Genomic DNA, 25,846 nt, shown 5'->3' on the forward strand with positions numbered 1-25,846 from the left:
AGCATTTGAAAGCACAGGTATCCAATAACAGCAGCCTAAATTAAAGATTCACAGCTGTGCCTGTGATTGAACACATTAAACAGCTGATTCAAACATACCTGATCACCAACAAAATAATCTGAAGTTGCGTTACTGATGCGACTAATACTCATCATTGCAGGATGGACTGATTATGCAGTCCTGATACTCTGGCAAATCTTACCAAGGAAAATGTGTGTTGTAGGCTTTTGAACATCATTCCAGGGGTATTTATATTAGTTGCCACCAATTTAGACTAATTAATTCCAATAACCCATCAAACTTTTGGAATTTAGTCATCAGACTAGGGACTGAAACCACGGAATTCGTAATTACCATTAAGAGGTCATTGGTGAAAATCACCAGTTCTGTGTTCCCTTTTAACGAACCAGTAGCTCATTATACCTTAATTGGACCTAACCGATCTGTCTATTGCTTCCATGTATAGTACAAAAATAAGGAGAGAGGGCAGCCCTGTCTTGTTTCATTATTCATAATAAATAGTTTGAAAAGAACAGTAGCGGGCCTGTAAAGAGTATGGATTATGTGAAGGCAGATATTGCCCACTCCCATATGCTTTAGAATATGATTCAGAAAGAGCTTGTCTATTCTATCAAATGCCTTTCAGCATCAGTTGATAGGAACATAGCAGATCTCTTCTCTGGAAATTAGATGGATCAGGTCGTATTCACTTATTCACTCTTCTCTACCAAGTATGGCCAGAGAAGTACACCTGGTTGTTTGCGAACCAGTCCCGGTAAGAGAAGTTTAAAGAAATTAGAATTCAGTTTGGCATACAATTTTAAATTATTGTTTAGAATAGAAATAGACCTTTAACTATAGTACATGGAAGGATACTGATTTTTCAGGAGTACACCTTAGATGGATCCAATTGCCCTGATTGCACATTTGTGGATTTGCAGGATAAAGAAGTATATATTATTATTATCATTTATTTGTTGGGTGCCACAGGGTTTTCGCAGCGCCTTACATAATACGAACAGTAGACCATACAGGGTAAAACATCACAGAACAATAAACACTAAGTACCAATGCTTCGGAAATTCCGGGCAGACATATGGAGTGAGGGCGGAGCAGAAGAGTCGGTATGAAGACAGGAGGGGAGAGGGGCCCTGCTCATACGAGCTTACATCCTAAGGGAGGGTGGACAAAACAGGCACGAAGGGAGGCAGTGATGCAATGGAGAAAAAGGGATCAGGGGAGAGGAGGGAGAACAAGTAGAGTGGATGAGGGGTTAAGTGGAACAGGTGAGTTTTGAGTGCCCGTTTGAAGGAGCACAGATTGGGAGCGAGGGAGGTCATTCCAGTGCAGGAGGGCAGCTTGGGAAAAGTCTTGGACTCGGGAGTGGGAAGAGGTTATGAGAGTGGAGGAGAGGCGACGGTCGTTTGCTGAGCGCAGGGAGCGAGCGGGAGTATGAATGGTAAGGAGGTTAGAGATGTAGGGAGCAGTAGACTGGGAGAGAGCTTTGTAAGTGGTAGTAAGGAGTTTAAAGAGGATTCTGTAAGGGAAAGGGAGCCAGTGTAAGGCCTGGTAGAGAGGGGAGGCAAAGGAGGAGCGACGTGAGAGAAAGATAAGTCTGGCAGTTGCATTGAGTACATATCGGAGCGGGGCGAGATGGGAGAGAGGGAGGCCAGTGAGGAGGAGGTTGCAGTAGTCCAGGCGGGAGATGATGAGTGCATGGATGATGGGTTTGGTGGCGTCTTGTGAGAGGAAGGGTCGGATGCGGGCGATGTTGCGCAGTTGGAAGCGACAGGCTTGAGCAAGGAATTGGGCGTGGGGGCAAAAGAGAGAGAGGACACCCAGGCAACGGAGTTGGGTGATATATCGAGGCACTTCGGGATGTTTAAATCAAATATAAAACATCTATTTTATTGGTATACATTAAAAATTCTAACGGTTTCATACAAGGTTGCAAAATAAAAATAAAACCAAAAAAGTGAATATATAGTGATTGACTGTGTATTGTGATTAAAATGCAGACCAGCTGCAATAGCTTTGTTATCTCACAAATTCCTTCTAGTAAATACCTTTATTAGTTTTATATAGATTTATCTATGCCTGGAATAATAATCTGGAATAGTATTTAGACTATGTTGTTTTATATTTATTTATCACAGTGAAAGATAATTCTATGTAGTACCAAGGTTAATCTATTATTAACCTCTCCACTTTTAATAATTATATCAATAGCGATAGTATATATGACCACTACCAGTATATCAAGTCTGTAGCCCCTTGATGGAGTCACTATAGTACTCTATTAATCTATTAGGTATAGATGTGTAGTTAGATATTATATAATATATTCAAACCTTTGCCTTGAGAAAGCATACAAGCGAAACGCATGTCTGTGTTTGCTTTGTTTATCCTATGATCTGTCATTATTCTTATCATGAAATTAGATCTAGTTAGGTAGTACTTCCAAGGCTCCCTACAATAGCGATTTATGGCCAGAGATAGTTTGTTGGTTAGGCACTCAGCAATACATGTTTGTCTTTACTATTGAAGGGCTGATATCAAAGTTACCTACGAGTTATCTAAACATCCGTAATTAGCCTAACAGCACTAGCCTGAGTTATATGACCACAGATAGCCTATAATTAAGCAGCTAGTAACTAATGATTGCCATTTCTATATATAGCTAGAAGCCTACTAAGCATAGATAAGAATGTGGAATTTATAAGTGGCTGAAGCTCCATTATTTCTATGACCACGGGAATTTCACAGTTAAGCAATGGGTAGTATATTAGCATGGTTTGAATATATTATATAATATCTAACTTAATAGAGTACTAAAGTGACTCCATCAAGTGGCTACAGACTTGATATACTGGTAGTGGTCATATATACTATCGCTATTGATATAATTATTAAAAGATGACAACTTTAGTGGAGAGGTTACAATAGATTGACCTTAGTACAACATAGAATTATCTTTCACTGTGATGAATAAATATGAAACAACACAGTCTAAATAATATTACGGTTATTAATCCAGGCAGAGATAAATCTATATAAAACTAATAAAGGTGTTTACTAAGAAAGAATTTGTTAGATAACAAAGCTATTACAGCTGCATTTTAAACACAATACACAATCACTATATATTCACTTTTTTGTTTTTATTTTGCAACCTTGTATGAAACCATTGGATTTTTTAATGCATACCAATAAAATAGATGTTTTTAGATTTGATTTAAACATCCCGGAGAGCCTCAATATATACTTATTTTCCTCCTCTTTTGCATTTATGACTTAAGTAATTGGGTGCACCCTTCAGAAATAAAGAGTAATACTAGTGATATTAATTTAGATCTAGATGAATACTTATTGAATTAGGGGATGATTCATATTATTGATCTAATAAAATCTGGTGCTGTTAATTCTCCTCCTCATCCTGTACTAAAGTTGTGGATTTGCCATAAACTAATCCTTGATGCACCAAAGATATTGTTTTGTCTTAAATAATATTCTATGATCAAGTTGGACTTTACAGTTTGTTTCCAATAGCTCTTTTTAATCTCCAGAAACACTGTCTTGGAGCATGATGGTCCAGAGACACATTTAAGAAATGAGAGATCTAGTCTAACTAGGTGGATTTGTCAAGTCTAGCATCTGTTAACCTATGGCAAAGGAACTCAGTGAGGGTGTGAAAAGAAGGTGTAATCCTGGTCCCCTGGGTGTAAGTCTCCAGGAATTGTCCAGCATGGAAAGTGCTCTTTACCTTGGCACAATCTTAATGAAAAAGTTTAAAAATTTTGCTGTTGTGTTTTAGGTACTGCCTTATATCAAGATGAGAAGGTTTTCTACTTCTACCTGTATCCCGTTCCCGAAATCCTTTTTATTTTTCTCCCATTGCAATGTATTTAGTGGTTACAGTGGAATAGAATTATATGTGACCAAATATAGGTGCTTCAGAGTAACATGTAGGGCCGTTGCCAACCACTTGCCCCCATATAGGATTAAGCCTGCATTTTAGTGCACTAGTCTCTTTAGGTGAACATCTTTTACTAGTATATAATTATATGTAGGTCTTAAAAATGGGAGACCTAGGAGCTTTACTTTATTGTTTTAGATATTAAAATGGACTCTTCTATTCCAGCCAGGAAAAACAAAAGGTAGACTAATTCACATGCAACACTTTAATAATAATAGACAAAAGGTCTCCTCACAAAGGTGGACTGTGGAATGGAAGTAAGTACCCTGCTTTTATATAAAGTCAGGAACTTGTGGTCAGTCACAGTCGTACTGTCAGACGCAATTACCACCAGTATACACTCTCTTGTCTCATCAGAGTACCCTATATGAGGCACAAGCCTAGTAAGTGACAGTCCAACAAGCACAAACAAGAACAGCACTTCCCTTAAAGATGGGAAAATGGCTACAAGTCAGTTCTCAACTCCATTGGGTCCCCCAATGATCTCTTCGGTTCTCTATCATGCGGTGAGAGGGGTATTGATTGAGGTGGCATAGCGACACAGTTCACCTGCTGTGGGCTGTTTCCTGCAGGGTCTTTTCAGCCTGGCTCACAAACCCACGGATGACATGTGGCAGATATACTTCAGATATGAGAAAGGCCCCAGGCACCTGAAATCTCCCTACAAAACAAACTTTAGGGGACCCTAGGTGGTTGCAGTTATGATGTAGGGGTCTACTGATGATAAACAGGACTTTTGCAGACCAGATGTGTGAAGATTTTATAGTGGATCCACCAAAGCTGATTCAAAGCACTTTTGCAGATGTAGCTAGGCCATGCCCTGCCAAACAACATATTTTTGCATTTCAAGTTTAATTTTAGCATTTAATAATACTTTCAAGATATTATTCTCGGTTGCATATATGACATTTCATTATATTATTATATTGTGTACACAAGTAATGCAGCATGTATTGCCTAAACTGTCAAGCCACACCTCTCTACTATCTCTACACTATTGTGGGACATAAGTATACATTTTTGTTATGCCTGACATTTTTTTGGAGCTGGGTGCATCCTGCAACTGGCTTCTTATTATTACTATTAGCTTTTATTTATAAGGCGCCATAAGAGGTCCCCAACATCAGTTTACATGAAAAACAAAATACAAAGACCAGACATTATGGATAAACAAAAATACAGATAAGACGTTAATGCAGATCAAATTATTTCCGGGACAGTCAGTGACAGTGATGGTAGTGACCAGAATAATGTAAGTCTGAGCATAAGAAAACAGGCCTAGGGAAGCAAGCCAAGAGGTATAGAGCGTGATGGAATAGAAGGAGAACACAAGGAGTGCTGTGCTTGTGAGAGCTTACATTCTATGGAAAGGGGAAGAAACAAATAGGAAGGAATCAATTGGGGAGTGTGTGTGTGGGGGGGGGGGGCAGAGCTGAGACAAGGGAGTTAGGTTTGAATTAAAAAATTAGTCTTAAGAGCATGCTTGAAGAATTTGAGCGTAAAGGCTAACCTGATTATGGCCACCAGTGCGGCATAAACTCATAGAACAGGTAGAAGAGGTCTTCACCTTCAGCAGCCGCCTTTCCCGTAGAGATTGGTTATGCTCACAGGTACTCAGATGCACCCAGGTCTTATGCTCAGAGTAATATGAGTTTATGCTTACACGGCAGCGCACAGGTATAGGAGGTTGCACACGGAGTAGCAGCAGACCAGAGATCAGCGGACTGGACAGGGCACCAGAGGGTAAGTCAGGTACAGGCAGAAGGGTCAAGGTCACAGGCACAGGTTCAGAATCCGGGTTCAGGCAATAGATCAGGGTCACTAACAGAGGTTCAGAATCCAGGAACAGGCAATAGATCAGGGTCAGAAGCACAGGTTCAGAATCCAGGAACAGGCAAAGGTCATACACAGATAATCAATCACAGGTTTCAACACCAAAGATAGGAACAGGAGCAGGCAGCAGTATTGAAACAGGACGCTATAACCAGCAGTGAGGCTTAGTCCTCACTGCCTTAAATAGTACAAGGAACCAATCAGAACAGAGCCCTACCAGCATCAACAGGAATAACCTAATTGATTAATTTGCTAATGGCCAATAAGACTACAGGGTGCTAAGAGTAATCAGCCAGGTGGCTGCATGATAAATTACTGGGATACAGCCAGTAAATGAGTAACTGAGCCCCCTTAATCAGACACTATTGGCTGAGTTACTATAGCTCCTGTACGCACGCGCCCTGCTACCTGACAGCTGGGCGGGCGCTGCAAAATGTAACTACAGGTGTCCCGGTGTTGCCTAGGCACCCGGGACTGGAAGCGACATCCCAGTCATCATAACGACAGTCGGGACGCCAGGGACCAGGAGTGGCGGCTCCTGACAGGTTGTGATAGATTGACCTGGCTGCTTCCTAGCTGTGGAGGCAGGAGTGAGAAGAGGTAATCAATGAAGTAGTGAGGCGGCGGGCACTGGCAGAGCGGTGGGGTCAGCAAGGACTGTAGTTAGAGATCAGGTTAGAGATGTGGGTGATTGAGAGTGAGGAGTTTAAATTTAATTCTGTAGGCCACGGGGAACCAGTGTAGTGACTGGCAGAGATGGACATCAGACATAAAGCAGTTAGAGAGAAATATAAGGCAGGCAGCAGCATTGAAGATAGACTTAAGGGGAAAGGCGAGAGTCAGGCAGGCCAGAGAGAAGGAGATTACAGGAAACAAGGGAAGAGATTACAAGTGAGTCAATAATAGTTTTGGTGGCTTTTGTGGTGAGAAAGGGCCATATCTTGGATATATTCTGGAGATGGAAGTAGAAGGATTTCAAGAGGGACAGAATATGAGGTTTGAAGGAGGAGTCAAGGATGACCCCAAGGCATCGGACTTTAGGGACAGAGGGCCTGATTCATTAAGGATCTTAACTTCAGAAATTTCTTATTTCAGTCTCCTGGACAAAACCATGTTACAATGCAAGGGGAGCAAATTAGTATTCTGTTTTGCACAGAAGTTAAATACTGACTGTTTTTTCATGTAGCACACAAGTATCAACTTTAAATTTCAGTGTACAAATAAGCTATCAAGTATTTGTGTGCTACATTAAAAAACAGTCACGTGGCTGCCCAACCCATTCAAGGCCCCATGGCATCCAGGAAACACTCAGACCTCGTAGAGTGTGCCAGAAGACGATCAGGAACAAGTTGCCCAGCAACCACTATAAGCATGACGGATTAAAGCCATAATAAACCATGCAATAGTCACCTTGGAAGCTGGCCAGCCTCTCTTGTGTGCATCAAAGAGAATCAAAAGGTCCTCAGACCACATCGAGAGAACGAATAGAAAGTTTGTCCTCTGAATACCTAGATGTAGTCGGGGCAGGAATGACAATGTCATGATTTAAGTGAAATCTAGACACAACTTTAGGGAGGAATGAAGACTTGGTTCGAAGAACTGTCCTATCCTCATGAAAAACAAGAAGAGGAGACTTGCAAGATAAAGCTACAATCTCCGAAACTCTTCTTGCCGTAGAGATGGCCAGCTCAGAAATTTGAAATCCACCGTATCCAAACGTTCAAAAGGCGGAAACTGTAAAGCATTTAACACCAAATTTAAATCCCATGGTGCTACTGGAGGAACATATAGAGGCTGCACCCCTGAATGAAAGTTTGCATATCAGGCATCACATCGAGTCTCCTTTCAAAACAGACTGAAAGAGCAGACACCTGACCCTTAGGAGAACTAAGGCACAAACCCACGTTTAGCCCATCCTGCAAGAACATAAGCAAACTGGACAATCGAAAAGAGGAGGTAGGATACCCGTTATTTTCACATCAGGCAATATATGTCCTCCATACTCTATTATAAACTATGTCTACAGCCACCAAGAACTCCTCCAGTTCCATGCCGTGAATCACTGACAGCAAAGACTCCATCTTGAACCTGGGCACCTTGACCTGAGTGTTCAACGATTTCAGATTCAGAATGGGTCTGAATGAGCAGTCTGGTTTTAGCACCAAAAAAAGGTTGGAATAGAATCCCAAAGCTTTTTGTGAATTCTGTACCGAAAAAAATCACTCCGGAAGCCCTGTGTTAAAGAACTGCTTGGGAGGAGGACCGAGATCGATTTCGTACCCCCCAGTCCATAATTTCCTGCACCCAGGCATCCGTGGTAGACTGAAACTATGGATCTTTGATTAAGAGGAGACGAACCACTGGTGACCGCAGAAGGGCAAAATGTCCGTAATGCGGACTGCTTGTCAGCAGGCTTAGCTGCCGGATGTCGAGCAGGCCAGGCCGAATGCCCATGCTGCAAACCACCCCTGGGGACGGACGACTGACTTCCGGAGGATTGGATGAGAAATATTGACCTCGGGACCTGCCTGAAGACTAAAAACATGGATATTCATGGACATGTTTGGGAGCATTAACAGGAAGCTTGCTGATAATGTAGTCAAACTGAGGGCCAAACAAAACACCCCAGGAAAAGGGAAATGTCTCAAGAGCCTTTTTACAATTAACATCAGTCTCCCAGGACTTCAGACAGAGTCTGACAAGCGAAAAACACAGAGGCAAATATTCGTGCCCCTATTAGTCCCGCGTCCAGGGCCGTCTCCCCTAAAAAAAAAATCTACAGCCCTCTGAATTTGCTCCACCAATGGAAGCAGTTCAGAATACAGTCTCCCTGCCAACAAACCCGCAGACAGCTTTACTGACCAGCATTCTACAGCCTTGTTGACCCACGCCGATGCCAAGGCAGGCTGCAGAGAGAGGCACCCGCTGCAACGAAAATAGACTTAAGGATGGCATCAATCTTACGGTCTGTACCATCGTTAAGAGTGGCTGCGTTGGGAAGAGGTACAGTAGTTATTTTGCCCAACCTCGCAACTGGAGCATCCACACGTGGAGGCGCTACCCATAACACGACAACTGAAACTTCCGATCCAGGGAAGCCCAAGGCTCAGCCAATAAATCTTCCAATTGGGAAGAAGTGGGGAGAAACAAAGAATGCTTTGTCTGCTGCACAAGAGAAGGCTCAGCAGCATCAGGGACAGCCGACTCAGGAATGTCAAGTTCCTGACGCACAGCCTGTATGAATTGCTCCACACTGACAATCAGAATGAACCTCCTCCACCACAGGAGAATCCAAGTCAGAATCCTGTGCTAATTCGCCCGCCTCCTGGGAAGAACAGTCAAAATCTGACTCATTTCCTTGAAGGGGCGCCGCCACCCGATTGCACTTACGTGAGGAGGACGGTGTAGCAGATTGCAACATCCGCTCTAAAGAAGAAGAGACCAAAACCAAACCCTGTACTGCGGGCGCAAGCCCACGTACACAGGCCAGTACGACAGAATCCACCGCTACAAGTCTAGCTGGACTTTGTCTTAGTGAACCAGAATCCACCTCACTCATGACAGAGAAAGGGGATTTGAAGAAGGACCGCCCACAGACTGAGACCACACCAATTGGGCAAGTTCAACCACAGTATTGGAAAGAGACCATGCCCAGCCGGGCTCTGCCGAGTCAGAACAAGAACTTGCTGGCGCACATGGCATGCGATCTTGAGACCGACAGGCTGCATACAAGGCATGCAAGCCTGAGTGTCCGGACGGTAAGTTAACATTACAGGCGGCACAGGTGACTCCAGACATAATTTGTATGGATTTTTCCCATCTGACATGTGAACAGATGGGACAAAACTCACAAATCAAATAACAGTGAAAAAACACAGTATATAAAATGACACAAATCAAGTACAGAAAGTGAGTCTGCAATATAGCCTAGCAGCCCCAGTCTAAAGGACAAAATGCAGGGAAACAACCCCCCTCCCCCAAAAAACACATTACCTTACAGGACACAGGACAAAGGACAGAAAATTGGTGCTTTTAAGTGGCTGCTTATTGTGGTGGAGTGAGCGACCACCAAGGAGGAAGTGCAGTGGAGGAAAACAAAACACTTTCCCCCAGGGCCTAGCACTGAACCCCCTCCACCAACCCCGTGCCAAGCCAGGCTCACTATCTCAGTGACCGTAGCCTGTCCCAGTCACCCAAGAAAAAAATTATATATTTTTTTTAATTAACGCAATAGCTGCCTCTAGTAAGAGGCAGCCTAACTTAGGGGACACACTGCATTTTACTACCCCTCTCTCTCTCTCCCAGCACTGTGCTGGGAGAGGGTACACTTTCCTGCTGCCATCCCTCCTCATGTAGTGGCTGCAGTTGGCTATCAGCAAAGGAGGACGGGCACAGCCTGCGGTGACTGTGCCTGGCTCCTAGGATTGCCACTGGTTGTTGAGATGGGGGCTGACAGCGGAAGCACCTCAACAGAGTGTGTGACTTTCATCAGAGCCATTCTGAACTAGGTGAGCATATTTGAAGATAGTGGGCAAGTTTGTAGTGCCATGGTTGAGTCGGGAAGCTTGATGGTGATTGCCAAGGCAACAGAATCAAGAGCAGTGTTAAGGGTGAGATTAAAGAAGCAGACAGCCTCATTGGGACAAGAAAGAGTGGTAATGGGGAAGAGAAGTGAGACCAGGGAGGAGGAAGAGAACATGGTAGGATCAATGGCGAGAATAACTTCAGGGGCTGGGGGGGTGAGAGGGGTGCAGAAATGCTAAAAGTGTAGTTGGTGATCAGAGAGGGAAAGGTGATTTTTTTGAGGTTGGAAACAGTAAATACTTTATTTTCTGTGCATTTTTTCCCTTCATATGTTCAAATACAAAAATGTGCAGATGTGTTTACCACTCATTGAGTTCCACTGTTTAAAATTGTGTTACTGCTCTTTAATTGTCTGTATCTTAAAATTAAGGATGAGAAATTTATAGTGGTGTACAATATTCTGTTTACATTAGAATTGGGGTTTACATTGGGATTCTTTTATTTGTGTTTGAACAAAAATCATACACCCAATGGGTCTTTAAAAAATTTAAAATAAAAAACAAGCTGCTGTGAGACATGTTTTTAGAATAATAAATATAATAATAATAATAATATTTGTTGAGGTCTATATTTATAATTTTCTTTATTTTAGATTCAAACTCTTCATGATTTGAGGGTTTCCCCACCTACGTGACAAATTCTAATTTCAAGTTTAGGGAACATCTATTTTTCAGCAGAAATAACATTAATTTATTTTACAGTCAATTTAAAGCAGTCTCTCTCTGTAGTGAAAATGGCTTTCTTTTGATAGCATGCTTAAAAGATTCTTTACATTTAGATTAATTAAAAAGGCCTTCAATTTAAGAAATAATCATCCAGCTTCCTCAAGTTAAATGATAGCCAATATGTGGTTTATATTTAATCTGAAGAAGTAAAAAGGCTATAAAAGCGAAGATGTATTTTTTTTTTAAACTTGTTACATTAGTTTATTTTCCTTTATTTTTAACTTGAGACTTTCTGTTTCTCTCTACTTTTGCCAGCAAGCACTTACCTCTCCCACCAATGCAATATGGTTTTTCCAAGGTGCAAATTTACTCCTTTTTTATGCTTTGTCCTCCTTAATTGATAGGGCCCTTAATGTAAACTTGATCCAGTAGAGCTGCACTGCCCTGGGACTGCCTCTACTTTAGTTCTTGGGAAATCACTGAAGTGAACCACTCCGGAGCCTCGGCTGTAATATAAACTGATAATAGAGCAGTGGCCTTTTAACACTGCACTGTTTCAAGACCGCAGCTGGTGTGCAAGTGGTTAATGTACTACATGTTTGGTGCCGTCTTTTTGCTCCTTTATCACATTTAACAGAAGACTGTGAGAATTTGGCAACATAAGTACCTGTTGTGACTGAAGGATGCTGCATCTCTTGAGGTTACAAATGCTGAGTGCAATATTTCATTAGTCCATCATCAGTGGTTGTCTTTTGTTCTGCAGCAATTTACTGCGTGGAATTATATGCAAGACAGGATCAATGGTGTCACAGCATTTCAACTGAAATTTCAGCTTTTAGTGCCATTTGGACAGTGCCCTAAATATGTTGGGTGCAACTTCAGCTCTAATGTAGTGGGGAAAGTACTTGTCTATCAAAGTAATACTGGAAAAAAAATATTTTACCTTCATATCTGAAAATGTAAATTTTGGGATTCAGAGCTCATTTATGTGTTGGATTCAAAAAGCCTTATTTGCAGCAACCAGCATATTGGTTAAACAGAACAACTAAATTCAGTGTTCTCCCCAGAAAATGTTGCCAGTCGGGTGGCTTTAAGAAGTAGCCGGGTGGGGGAAGATTCAATACTTCACAATAATATTGAAAAATGTTGGAGTTTATTGCCCACACCTGCCAGGACTGATCAGACTGGTGGTCAGTGGTCCAACACACACTGCTGGCTGTAGTGTTCACATAGTGTCTGTTCTAACAGGAGAAACAATGGTTTATTCTATTATAATAGGACTCAGTCGGACTCCAAGAGCCGGGTGACAAGTAAAACAGCCATTTGGAGTACCAGGGAAATAGGTGCTGGGGAGAACACTGAAATTAATAGAAATAAAATACAAAAGTTGCTGCAAATGAAGCTGCAGGAAGGTAAAGAAGAACAAGTCAAAATGTTTTCATCTCATTTAGTTTTCCTTTATAGAATAACTGTCAAAAATACATTAGACATAAAATAATAATTGTATTTATGAAGATCTTTTCTCCCAATAGGACTCAAAGCACTTAACATATTTTGCAGAAGGTGTGGCAGTCATCTTGATGATAAACTATATGTTACATCTATATAGTTTATTTTAAATCCACCTATTTACATGTCTGCATGAAGTAAACATTTTCTGGTCAGTATTAGGTTGGGTACACCCTATAAAAAAGTTCACAAAAGTCCTGATCAGCGTGCTGATTGACGTGTACACAATAAACACGCTTTATAAGATTTACTTTCATATCTGTCATCTTCATCTGTCATAATCAGCGGCTGAAAAGATTACGACTCTGCACACTCCGTAGAGATCTTTGGACACTGCCGGTCATGAGTGCATACACACTGCAGAATTGTAACATCGTTCCATCAATGAACAACATTGTCAGCCCGGTTTAGAAATCAAAAAAATACAATACGATGTGCTTTGGAATGATAATCCTTCATCTTTGCAGTGTACACACTAATGAGATATCGGGCTGAACAGTCGTTTATCATCGTTTGTTTGGCCCAATATTCGGCTGAACACACTACAGTGTGTTCCCAGCCTTAAGGAGTATGCACACCCCATTGTATTCCGGAGGACCTCTCTGTAAAATCAAGCTGATGAAAGCCAGACAGGCCAAGATTGCCTATACCAACAGCTAATGTAAATGATGCCTATGGCCCTAGAGCAAAAAGTCCAAGACAGACAAGTGAGGGGCACAGTTTTAGGTAATATTTTTGCTGGAATTCAACATTTAATAGACTGTAAAACAGCATTAATTCATGCTGTACTAATTAATGTTAATTTTATTTTATTTATTTTTTTAAACATCGCAGGTCCGCTTTAATGCAAAACTCAAAGACAGTACTATTATTATATATTATTGCATCAATTAATACTTTTATTTTTCAAACCAAATGTTTAATGTAAAACAAGCCACTGTGTTCAATGTTATATTTTATGTTCAAGTTATATAATCTACTTGTGCGTTTCAGGCTTCCTTAAACAGGAAAAAAAACATAAAAAAAAAATCATCAGTGCCACCAAAACATTTTCAAAGATATATATCACATATACGCATTTTAGCAAACATCTCTCTTGATAAGTAACGGGACAGATGCAGAAAGAATAGGTAGCTTGGAATTCTGAACTATTTCTACAGATAATCAAAAGGAAGTAGAGGAAATATAAACTTGCTAATGTGTACGGCTTTAGATTCTGTTCATACAAGCAAAATTAAACTGAACTGGGCAAAACAATAGTAACACATTTAAATGTCAATAAAGAATTGCTTTTGATGTTAAACACTTAAAAGCAGACAAATAGAGGGACAGCAAACATAGCATGAAAGGCAGCTGTTGTAGTGAGCCAGATTCATATGTGGAGCTAAATATGACTGAACTTTAGTGCACTACAAAACTGCTTAGTTTTGGCTTTGGACTTCCATATCTTTTAGCACGTGGAATAAAGAACACACAATTTAATGAGATAAGTTTATGATTAAGGAGGTGCTCAAAGGGACTGAGAACATTCTTAATCAATAAGGTTTGTAACCAAAAGCCTCCATTAGACATAATATCAAAGCCTACACACTGTAACATGTTATGTAATGATTTCTATAGAGCTTTTGAATGATGCAATACAAACACCTTAATTTAATATGAAAGGGTAAGGCAAAGGCAAACATTGGAGTATGGATTAAATATTGGACACTGCATGCTGTTAGCAATTCAAATTGTTATTCAGCATCATGTACAGTCTATTCATGTGACTCAATGTTCCATTGACGTTTAAGCAACAGCCTGTTTCTATTTTTAGTGTGTGTCCGTATACTAAAGAGATGGCAGAATAGTTTATTTTAATGGCCAAAAGTGACATTTCACCAAGCAATGATTTCACATTGAAAACTTCTTTTTTATGGGTTAAAGCAATTAATGTACTTATTAAACATAGCAACCGACTATAAATGTTATTAGGTTGACAATGTTCTACTAACAGTAAAGCCACCCTGGTATCTCGCCATTGATATATAACTCCAGCAGAGTCCAGGCAGCACAATTACTGGTTTCCCAATTGTTAAAAAGTGGAATCACCAATAAAATGAGTCCAGGTGATAACTGCAATAGGAATCAATATATGCAGAATCAACTTAGACATACTGAAGTGTTCTGCAAGTTCACAACTTAAGTAGTTTTGTACATGATACCTACAAAATCTGATTTTACAATATTTTTGACTACTGTCTGTCACAGAAACATAGCTGATTAAAATGAGAAATAGTGGCATGAAAGAGAATGACAAAAAGGGCTAGAATAAATTCTCTGTTTCAGTTAATGACTTGTTCAGGTTAAAAGGACAGGAGACTATATGAAGTTGTGGTTTTGTTCACAAAACAAAAAATCAAAACCTTTACTAGTTCAAAGTTAGCGACATTTCACATAGCCTGAGAATCCGACAAAAGTGCTTTACAATGCAAGATTACAATAGAAGATGTTATTTTTCCGGTAGGCTGAAAGCAGGCAGTCATTGTCTGTCAAATGTTGAAGCTTTCACCACATCCGCAGGTTCCTTTAATGTTTGGATTATTAAAAACAAACTCACTGGAAAGTTTATCTTCTACATAGTCCATTTCTGTTCCTAAAAGAGTCAGCTGTGCTTTCTTCTCTATGAAGACTCGCACTCCTGCAAAATAAAGTGCATTTAAAAAGCTGGATGGCTCTTGCACTATAGCATAGCAGCACTAATAGATGTCAAATACATTTTGTAGTGTTCCCTTTGGACAAAGAAAAGTGGTTTTCTCAGAGATCCTTGTTCGCTAATGAGAAGTAAACTTGCCACGTGGATTGTATGAGTTGAAGAATAAAGCAAATGCAAACAATTAGATACAATGAACGACTGCATACCACAGTATGTATTAACTTACTAAGCTTTTGTTTCATTACCTATCTTTGTTTAAACCATAGGGCTCTAGAATTAATTATGTATTAGCATATGGTAAAAAAAGATGGGTCAAATATTACTGATATTATTGATTCATCTCAAACAATCCTGGGAAACTTCACTAAAAAAAAGAAAAATAAATTGTTTTTTAAATCTAGACAGTAATAAGGCTACTCACTAAACACAGCAGTTACCTTGCATTACACAGTACAACAAAGCATTTAATTGGATTGTAATGCCGGGGAGGAATTACTCTGGGGAGGGGGTCCAGGGGTGCTATGGCCTCCCAAACAAAATTTCACTTATTTATTATAATTATTATTTATTTTTGTATAACTGGATTTAGGATAGAAAGTGCAATCACTATCCACTGCAGAGAAACTCATCTGGTGGAAATACTGTAATAGTTCAGAATATTCATCCTGAAGCTACATCTGCCAGGTAAAGCCCTCTTTTTATAGAGGCAGAATGTGATGTTATTTTTCAGTAAGTCATTATATAAAACATATGACCATAAACAATTACGTCAAGATGTTGCATTTATTAACTTAAGTTGGAGAAAAATTAAATATTATTCAAAAGTTTTCAATCACATAATATCCTTAATGGTATTTGAAAAATAAAAATAAAACTACAAGCAATCAGTCAAAAACCAGTCACATAAACAAACATCTTGTTTATTACAATTACATAATACTGCAAGAAAACAAAGTGTCATTTCTTGGCATGTGTTCGCTTCTGCAAGTGCAGATAGTATAAATGCTGGGTTGCAGTCACGTTACGACTGATACACCGTAAGAATGCTGCAAGCAGCGCTGATCAACAATATCTGTAATACTGTCATAGTGAAACCAGCGTTAACACTATAAAAAAAGTTAGAAGTGCTGTCTAATGTTTGTATTGTAGTGAAAAAAAAACAATTAACCTAAATAGGTATTGTAATGTGCAGTATTTACTGAAATACATCATTTTACTTATTTTCTGTGACACAGTAGAGATGTGCGAGTTGCTATGCAGAAGTAATCACATGCATATGCCACAATAATTATAAAATTGATCCATAAGGTTGTTTGGAGTCATTATTTCAATTGTGACCAGATTGTAAGCTCCACTGGTTACAGGGACAGATATTAAAGATGAATCACTCTCTGTAAAAGTGCTTTGTAATATGTAAGCACTATAAAATAACTTAATAGCAAAGCTGGTGTCACTCTGTCATGAAAAGAGACACATAAGAAAGCATCTGGCAAGCAACATAAGACTGAAAGACACTGTGTGCTTCTTCATTTGACTAACTACCCCTCACACTACACAGTCACTTGGGCTAGAGAGTGAATACTTGACAGAACATAGACCAAATATTCTGCAAGCTTTGTTTATGTGTAGTTGAGCATTTACTCTGCAATGCCCCAAGTGGCCATATAACCAGCACTTGCGATCATAAAAGGGATCAATGAGATAATTTTAAGTTCTGTTTGAGCTGCATTCTGGCTGTTTAAGAACACGCAGTTCAGCCAAGGATAAATATGGAGTTAACACCGCTGTGCGCAAACCCTATAAAATGCTACAAAAAGCATAATTCCCTTTTAATTTATGTGGAGTTCACCTATAGAAATACAGATTTTTTATTTTATTTAATTTTTTTAAAGAAAGTTACTCAGAAGAAAAAACCCCAAGGTGTTCATGGAGGAAGCAGTTTATTATTATCATTTATTTATAGCACCAATCATTTTACGTAGCACTGTACAGAGAATGTCTCGTCATTCACATCAATCCCTGCCAATTGGATTTTACGGCCTCATTCCTTATCATACACTCACATGCATACAGTACTGCTAGAATTTCTGCATAAATGTAACCTTAAAGGTGTTCAGATCTTCATCCAAGTCAGAAAAATAGATAAAGAGACTCAATGGGGCATATTCAATTAGCTTTCCGGTTCGCGGTAACGCACGTTACCGCGAATCCTGCGCACTATTGCCGTTAATACGGTACCGCATTAACACGGATTTTCGTACGCAACCCTATGGGCTGCGAACGAAAATCCACGTTATTGCGGTACCGTGTATTGACTACGCGGCCCGTTCCGGAAAGCTAATTGAATATGCCCATATGAATGAAATAATAAATAACACACAAGAATATTCCTTTTCATTCATATTTATCAAAACGGTCCAACCTTACATTTCTGTCACATGTGAATTAACCTACCAGTATAATTTTGGACTCTGGGAGCCTATGCCAATGGTAGGAAAAAGAGGCTAAAGATTAAGGCAGACATGGCACAGAAAGAACTTGATCCAAGAGTATCTGTCTTGGGTATTTTGTAAAACACAACAAATGATTAAATTCAATATGACTCATGAATCAGTAGAAAGCATATTTCATGCTTAGATTTAACAGGAAAACAATTTCAAAGCTCTGAAAATGTCAAGTAATATGAACATTGTGATTCTGTTCACTTGTAGGATAAAACAAGAATATTTGAATAATGCTAAATGATATAGGTAAACAAAGATAAATAAAAAAAATAAAATAAAAAAAACAGAATTATTTTTATTTCTTTTTCTAAATCCGCAGCAAAATATAACAATTATATTACTCATGGTGGTATTGTGGTAATGCCAAATTCACATCAGCATGCTAACCACTTACCATCTTGTACTACTTCTTCATCTGATGGTCCCTTGGACTTTGCATATTCTAGATAATAGGACAAGCCATTGCAGCCTCTTGTACGAACTGCTACTTTTAAACCACTCTGTTAATGGGGGGAAAAAAAAATTAAATCTTATAAACTAGTTTGGTTGACTGTAAACCCCAATAAAGAAAATCTATAATTTCTTGATACATTTTTATATATCTTGATTGTATAATAGTATGCCTAGTAGGCTATCATTTACCATACACAAAACTAGGCAATTTATGATAAAACATCTAGAATATGAAATAAAAACATCACAAAACTTCATCTTCTTCCATACATACAGCAGTCTGGAGGAATATATAGGCAATCAAACTCAAAAAGTCATAAGGTAAACTAATACCCCATTCATACTGCACCAAAATCCCGGGTTTTTGCGGGGGCGAGCTCAAATGACCCGGGTCTTGGTGCAGTATGAATGGTACAAGTCAAAAATCCCGGGTCTAAAAACCCAGGTCTTCAACCCGGGATTTATCGAGGGGTAATTCCCGGGTCGGACCCGGGTTGCCTGCACTATGGTTTTTCAACCCGGGTTGCACAGAAAACAAGCTGATTGGCTGTCTGCCTGTCTCTGGAGGATGATGTCATCACCACCCACTTTTGCATCATCTTTATGCGTCAAAAAACCAGTCACCTTTCAATGACATCACCATTTTTCAGCCAATGAAAAGTGCTCTGGTGATGACTCCCACAAATTGCCAGGGCACAGACTTGTGCAGTATGAATGGGGTCAACCCGGGAAATTCCCGGGTCCGAGGTGCAGTATGAATGGTGTTTCTGAGCTGGGACGCTCCGAGCCCCGGCAAAAACCCGGCTTGAAAAACCCGGGATATTGCCGGGGCGGCAGTATGAAAGCGGTATAAGACAAGCTTCAAGGGGAAATTATTCCATTTATGGTATGCCATTTTGCATTTAGCAGGAGGATATTATCTTTATTGTAAACTTGCTCACCACCCAGAAAAATAATGGGCTGGGTAAGACAGAAGTTTATGTAAGCTAACCAGGTATGAAAGTGCCTAGTACATTTTTATCATTTAGATATGCTTGTTTGACAAAATCTATACATCTACAATAACCAATAAGAAATGTAGCATTCCAAATTAAAAACAACATTATTTTGTTTTACTTACATGGTCTGGATTGTCTGCTAGTAGTTGCTTTATTTTATTTACTGCAGGAGGTGTCTAAGATACAGGAATACATTATTTAGGAATATGAATCAAAGTTAATAGCATGACAAGCCACAAATAGCAAACGGTTAAGGATATAGCATGCATCATCAAATATACTCATCATCAACATTTATTCTTATAGTGCCAGCAAATTCCTTAGGGCTTTACAGTTGTGAACAAACAATAATAAAACAATATTGGGTAATACATACAGACAAAGAGGTAAGAGGGCCCTGCTCGCAAGCTTACAATCTATAGGACAATGGGAGTTTGAAACACAAGTGCATGCGCTACATCATATTGCACATTGGTCCAGCTAGAATGCAAAGGTAAAAAGTATTAAGTGGGCTGTGTGATCAGTCACAGAGCAATGTTGGTTAGAGGATTGTTGTCATGTGTTAGCCGTGTAAAGGGTGGCAATAAGGTAACCTAGGGAGATTAAGATGCTGGTTGAGGAATATCATAAGATTGTCAGACTGCCAGATGATGAAGCGTGATTCGTCATTACAGAGAATGCGTTTCTGCTACACCACTCCAGTTGATATTTGGCATTGCGCATGTTGATCTGAGACTTGTCTGCAGCTGCTTGGCCATGCAAACAGAATCCATTAAGCTCTGTTAAACAGTTATTTTGCTAATGTTGCTTCCAGATGTAGTTTGCTACAAACGAGAACATACTAGTTTTATGCGCCACACACGTCAGCATTCGACTGTCCCGTTCTGTGAGCTTGTGTGGCCTACCGCATCGCGGTTGAGCTTTTCTTGCTCCTAGATGGTTCCACTTCACAATAACGGGTCAGATCTAGCAGGTTCAGAAATTTGATGAACAGTCTTGATGCAAAGCTGGCATCCTATGACAGTGCCAAGATGAAAGTCAATGAGCTCTTTAGTATGGCCTATTCTACAGTTAATGTTTGATAATGGAGATTGCACAGCTGTATGTTTCATTTTATGTAAACTTAAAGTACATATGAGAGAGAAAAAAAATACATTTTTAATTCACATTTTTCAGTCATTTTAGACACATACTTGAACTTATTTATAGTCTCCACCACCTGACATGAAGAAAAAGCATATTTAATTAAGTACTCAATTTGCAGAACAGTGTGGCATGTTAGATGAGTTGCCCATTGGTGTTCAAACGCTGCATTGCTTTCTTTACATGCAATGCATGTAAAACCAAAACATTAAAAAAAAATTCTAATGTATGAGTCCAAACCCATTTGTGTTCATACTTGTATCAATGTGTGCTTGTATAGCAGGAAGATTGTGTGGACGCTGTTTTTTTCACTTCCGTGCATTTAAAGCATTTCACCACACTTTGACAAAATGCACTGATTTTGCACTCCAGTAGAAATGTCCATAATAAATAACAAGGGTGAACACGGACCTCCACAGCACATGTAAGCTTTTTCAGACACATTAATAGAGGTTAATCTTTATTGATCTGTGATGAAAGCAGGGATTCCCCTAGGTATCCTCTTGCTGCCAGTCAATCATATTGCGGCTAGAGGGGGAAACCAATTTTGATTGTCTATGGAGCTAAAGAAAGTTCCAGTCAATTGATTTTTCTCTTATTCCACAGTTGAGCTTGTGTAATCTTAATATTTTTTTTCTTTCCAATAGATTAAAAATTTACATAGATTTCCCTTTGGAATAAAACAAGATCTGGCTTGAATATCACTTTGGATTAAAAGATGATGATCTGGCATGAATATCCCTTTGAAGTAAAAGAAGATAATCTGGCTTGGATTTCCCTTTGTTGAATTACATTTATTTAGGATTCATAAATGCAAGAACTTCCATTAGATAATGGTGGCAAATGAATATAAAATGGTGTAACAGGCTATAGTGGAGTATTTAAACTTTTATTTTCATAAACTTGTGTTTTATTCACTTTATTACACTATGGGAGTGAGACCTGGACTAGCAGGGAATGGCACACTTGGTGCCTGCTCTCCACTAATAATTCCATTTAAAAATCCTGTGTGTTATACGTTTGGGCCCCATTTCTAACCAAAAGGAGGGACCTTGCTCCCAAAAGACCACCTGACATTTGCAGGTGAATAATCACCAGTGGATGCCCCACATCCCTGTGGACCAGACTAGTAGAGTTGTAGGTTTGGGCTGTGTGAATTAGCCTTTTTTTATCCTTATCCTTTGCATTATTTTGCCCAGAATGGTTTACACTGATCTGCTAACAACTTTCTAGGAGGCCATCCTCATCCTTTCAATTCTCTAGCTTGGATGTGTGTTGCCCGCTCACTGGCTAAATATGGGCAAGACCAGCCACGACACAGCTGCCGTTCAGTTGGAGAAATCTGTCTGGTCACCAACTGCAAATAAGGTGGTGAGATCTAGAACAGTCCGCCTTGCAGTCTCAATCAACTTCTCTGCAGATCAACCAAATTAAAATGATCCTTCTCTGCAACAAGCTCTGCAGGCAAAGTTGAGTTGGAGCTATCCCTGCTATGTAAAGATCTTCAAAAAACAAGAGAAAGAGGCAAAGCACCACATCCCAGCATTTGAGGATACAACACCCAGTCTTGTATCACTGATGGTTGCCTGCAAGCAGATGTGTTCAGATTTAGAGGTCAGCTAAGATAAAATAACTAGAGCTTTGTGGGGCTACCTGAGAGAGCTTGAGGATGCAATTCTGAGGTTTTCTTAGAAAAATGGATGATTCAAGTGTTTGGCAAGGAGGCATTCATGACTCAATTCACTACGAAGAGGGCGCATCACACTCAACCACAGACTCCTCCTACAACTTTAATTGTCAAACTCCTGCATTATAGAGATAGTGATACTATCCTAAGGCTGGCCAGAACACTGACTATTACAATATGAGAATAAGTGGGTAGTGGTCTTTCTTGACTTCTCGGTGGATGTACAAAGAATAAATTTATTCAGGTCAAGCGCAGACTCAGAGAATTACAACTCCTCTATGCTATGTTATTTCTGGCCACACTGAGGGTGTCTCATTTCTTTCCTACTCCACATTAGGCTATGGAATGGCTTGATCGAAAATCTGAGGTAAGAGAGCAGAAAGGAAGTTGATGGTTCTGGATGCTAAGTGCAACACTGCTGACACTTTAATGTTTGTATACTGCATATGCTCAGATTGCTTTAGAAAGTTATACTTAATATCCTGGTCTTATTTCTACTTAGTGATCGCAATATTGTATTTTAATCAAATTAATGCACTGTGTTGGGTTGATCTTCTGTAGTAAAGTATAGGTTAAGAAATGTTTAAATATATGCCATATAATAACAAAAAATATTATAGTAGAGTACACATGGCTGTAAGGTAATTTTCATGGAACTGGATCCTCCCCCACAATCTTTCATTGGTCATATTACGTGGCATTGGACACAAAGTAATTGTAGAAGTCTATATTTGACATCACACCTACTTGTGGTTTTTACGTTTTGAAAATAGGGATGCAGTTGTAGCTCGTTTGGGGTTGGGAATCAGCGAGGGAGTTAGAGGTTGGAAATACCAGGTTCAGTTTAGCAAGATAGAAAAATTATAAACTGAATTAACCTAAGGTCTCATATATTCATACATCTTAATAATCTTTGGTCGATTGCTGTGCATTCATCAAATTCAAGGGGCGTACCAATTTTAATAAGAAAGCGGCTGCTTTGGAAAATGTGGAGACTCGTCACATGGGCAGTTTGTTTTCATTTATGTGTGAATAGATTTGTCTCCACTGGGAATATCAGAGGTTTATATTCCAGATACTAGTGATGGCTTGAGGCAGTGTAGAGCCTTTATGGCCCCGTCTCTGGAGCTGCCCGTTATTTGCATGTAACTTTAATAATGTAATATATAAACATGTGGATAGGTGGTGGGATGCTCCCATGCTTCTTTTTATATATCTGATATTTATGTCCCATCAGCTACCCTTTAACTTATGCTACCGTGGAACATCAATCTATGGATATTTCTGATCATTTCTGCTATTGTCAAATTGATTTTTCTATGCCATAGGGAGAGAGATTTTGAAAGCTCAATTCGTTATCGCTTATTGGGGGGTGGGGGGGGGGGGCATCTGAACTAGTAGACAGTGGGAATGTTACTTCAACAATAAGTAGACAGTGAGGCCATCCGTGCTATGGGGTGACTTTGATTTCAAGGTCTTTCTAAGCACTTATATCTAGAGCAACAGGATTTTAAAATTATACTATAGTCAGTGATGAAAAAAATAAAATGGTAAAAATTCAGAAGCGTGTAAAATTGGGCAAACACACTCCTGCATGTTTAAGGTTGTATGCCAATTCTAAGGTTGATTGTGTATCTAGATTTGCATTGCTATAAAGTTATTGTACAGTGTGTGGATAAAAAGTTTGTTTTGGCAAAGTGAAATGAAGTGACAAAATCCAAAACATATTTATTGCATACTTGCCAACTCTCCCGGAATGTCCGGGAGACTCCCGCATTTTGCGAGAGTCTCCCGGACTCCCGGGCGAGTGTGGCAATCTCCCGAATTCTGCCCACTTCACTAGGAAGTGCCCACTTCCTAGTGAAGTGGGCAGAATTAGATCCCAAACGCCGCGATTCCCGATGAATCGCGGCGTTTAGCCCCGCCCCCCGCTGTCAAATGACGCAATTTGCGTCATGACGTCACAGGGGGCGGGGCCGAAATGACGCGATTTTGGCCGCCCCGCCCCCTCACGCCCCCCTCCACTGGCTGGCTCCCGGAAGAGAGCTGAAGAAAGTAGGTAAGTATGATTTATTGCTCAATGCAGCCAGCATATGGCTAGAAAATATATATTACAATTCAGAAAAACAAATGATTCAACTATACAAAATCAACTGTATACAACAATGGTGTGCCAGATTCAGATTTTAAATAAAAAATATCAGTAAAATTGAAGCTCACACTGATCAGTGTGAAGTCATCATTCTTTTTACACAGAGTTCTCTATATAACAAAGATATTTAAACAATACATCACTGGTAACCAAACTGTGCGCCGCGGAAATCTCACAGGAGTCCTGTGGCCAGGGCTGGTGCTAAGCAAGGCGGGGACTACTTGGTAATTATTTTGGCTGAGGGGTGCCTTGAAAGTATTATGGAGACCCTAAGGGCTCCTCGAACTGAGAAAGTTTGGGATCAACTGCTATACATGTAGGTAAGAATGACCTTCAGTGTGATAAATACAACCAAGCACTATAATACATATAAGGACCATTTAAGAAAACTGAAGGTCAAAAAAAGTGATGTAAGAACCATATCAACCAGTCTGTCATTTTTAAACAATTTTATCCTAGTACAACTAAGCACTAAAATACATATAGGGAACATTTAAGAAAACTGATGCTCGAGAAAACAGTGTTATAACCCATAACAACCAATCTATAATTTTTAAATATTTTTTTATGCTAGTACAAAGCATATAAACTGGTATGACAATAGAGACCATGGTTTCTACTGTTACCATGACCACATGCATTTTCACTAGTGGAGCTTTTCTGTTCTGACATATATGCTGTTGTTTTATCCATATGCGTTTACATTAAGTTCTAAATGCTAGACTAAACACATTTTAAAATGTGTTTGACATGGTTTTTCTCCTTGGTTAAAAACACAAATTCAACTCCAGTGGGTATATGGACTAAGGGGGAACGTCATAACTATATACTGAACTGCAGTCAGTGAAATAAAGTATAATGTTAACACTGTATAAACAATTACATCACTAAAGTTTTTCCCACTTAACCCGAAGCCTGTCATGTTCATGTTTTACCCTTGTTATACAAGATAAAGCGTGAGCGCCTTTCATACTGCCAGCGACATGTTATTCCTGACTGATAAGGTCAAATGCAGACACTCAGCCTGTCACCTCCCTCCACACTGGTAAACAGGCCGCCTCTCCGGCCTGCAGATATCAGCCTAGACAGAACTCACCAGAATGAGCGCGGCCCGGGTTGGCTGCAGTTTCCTTTTGCTGACAGCCCGAATGGTCGCTCTCACAAGCGAGGCGGACATGTTGTTGTTGACGTTCTCTCTTTCTCGCCCATAGGATCTGAGAAATGCCCAATGAAGTGAAGAAAGGTCAACGCTCAGCGACAACAGTAGAATCCAGAGCCTGCAGCACCACCAATCAGACTCCACCCAGCACGGCCCTGCTGCTGATTGGTCGAAGCAGGTTATCCGGCGTCCAGGCACAACTAGCAGTGACAGACCTGTGCGTCAGAATGTGACTCCAGTGCTAGAGCTCTGCTTGCAGTCTGTCCTAGTAACGCAATAACAATAGTCGGTGCTTCTCTAGTTGTTTGGAAACAGCAAAGCATGTGCAGGCCACTATGGGTAAAAGCATGCAGATCATTTAGACGATAAAGTGTTTTCATTATAATGTAACATTGTATTGGTAAATTGTAGCATTTTGTTGAGAAATTATCTTCCAAGAAAGACTTGTATATATACACATTTTATATATATATATATATATATATATA

At 39.8% G+C, this 25,846-nt stretch overlaps 1 protein-coding gene across 1 annotated transcript; it reads right to left on the reverse strand.

Moving 5' to 3' along the window:
- Positions 1–13,445: 13,445 nt before the first annotated feature.
- ISCA1 (iron-sulfur cluster assembly 1) lies at positions 13,446–25,507 on the reverse strand. Its single transcript, XM_075211071.1, has 4 exons — positions 25,296–25,507; positions 19,340–19,393; positions 18,161–18,266; positions 13,446–15,247 (listed from the first exon to the last, which is right to left on the reverse strand). The coding sequence occupies exons 1-4, from the start codon at positions 25,374–25,376 to the stop codon at positions 15,099–15,101; spliced, it is 390 nt and encodes a 129-aa protein (XP_075067172.1). The 5' UTR covers positions 25,377–25,507; the 3' UTR covers positions 13,446–15,098.
- Positions 25,508–25,846: the final 339 nt, after the last annotated feature.

The sequence above is a fragment of the Mixophyes fleayi genome, chromosome 1, assembly GCF_038048845.1.
Source record: "Mixophyes fleayi isolate aMixFle1 chromosome 1, aMixFle1.hap1, whole genome shotgun sequence".
In the NCBI taxonomy this organism is placed as follows: Eukaryota; Metazoa; Chordata; class Amphibia; order Anura; family Limnodynastidae; genus Mixophyes; species Mixophyes fleayi.

What these genes read in the sequence shown, in the direction of transcription:
- ISCA1 (XM_075211071.1), bottom strand. Translation starts at nt 25,376, where the DNA reads ATGTCCGCCTCGCTTGTGAGAGCGACCATTCGGGCTGTCAGCAAAAGG. An exon ending in CCCGGGCCGCGCTCATTCTG is followed by an intron (nt 19,394 to 25,295) that starts GTGAGTTCTGTC and finishes CCTGTATCTTAG; the next exon opens with ACACCTCCTGCAGTAAATAA. An exon ending in TGAAGAAGTAGTACAAGATG is followed by an intron (nt 15,248 to 18,160) that starts GTAAGTGGTTAG and finishes TTTATTTTGCAG; the next exon opens with GAGTGCGAGTCTTCATAGAG.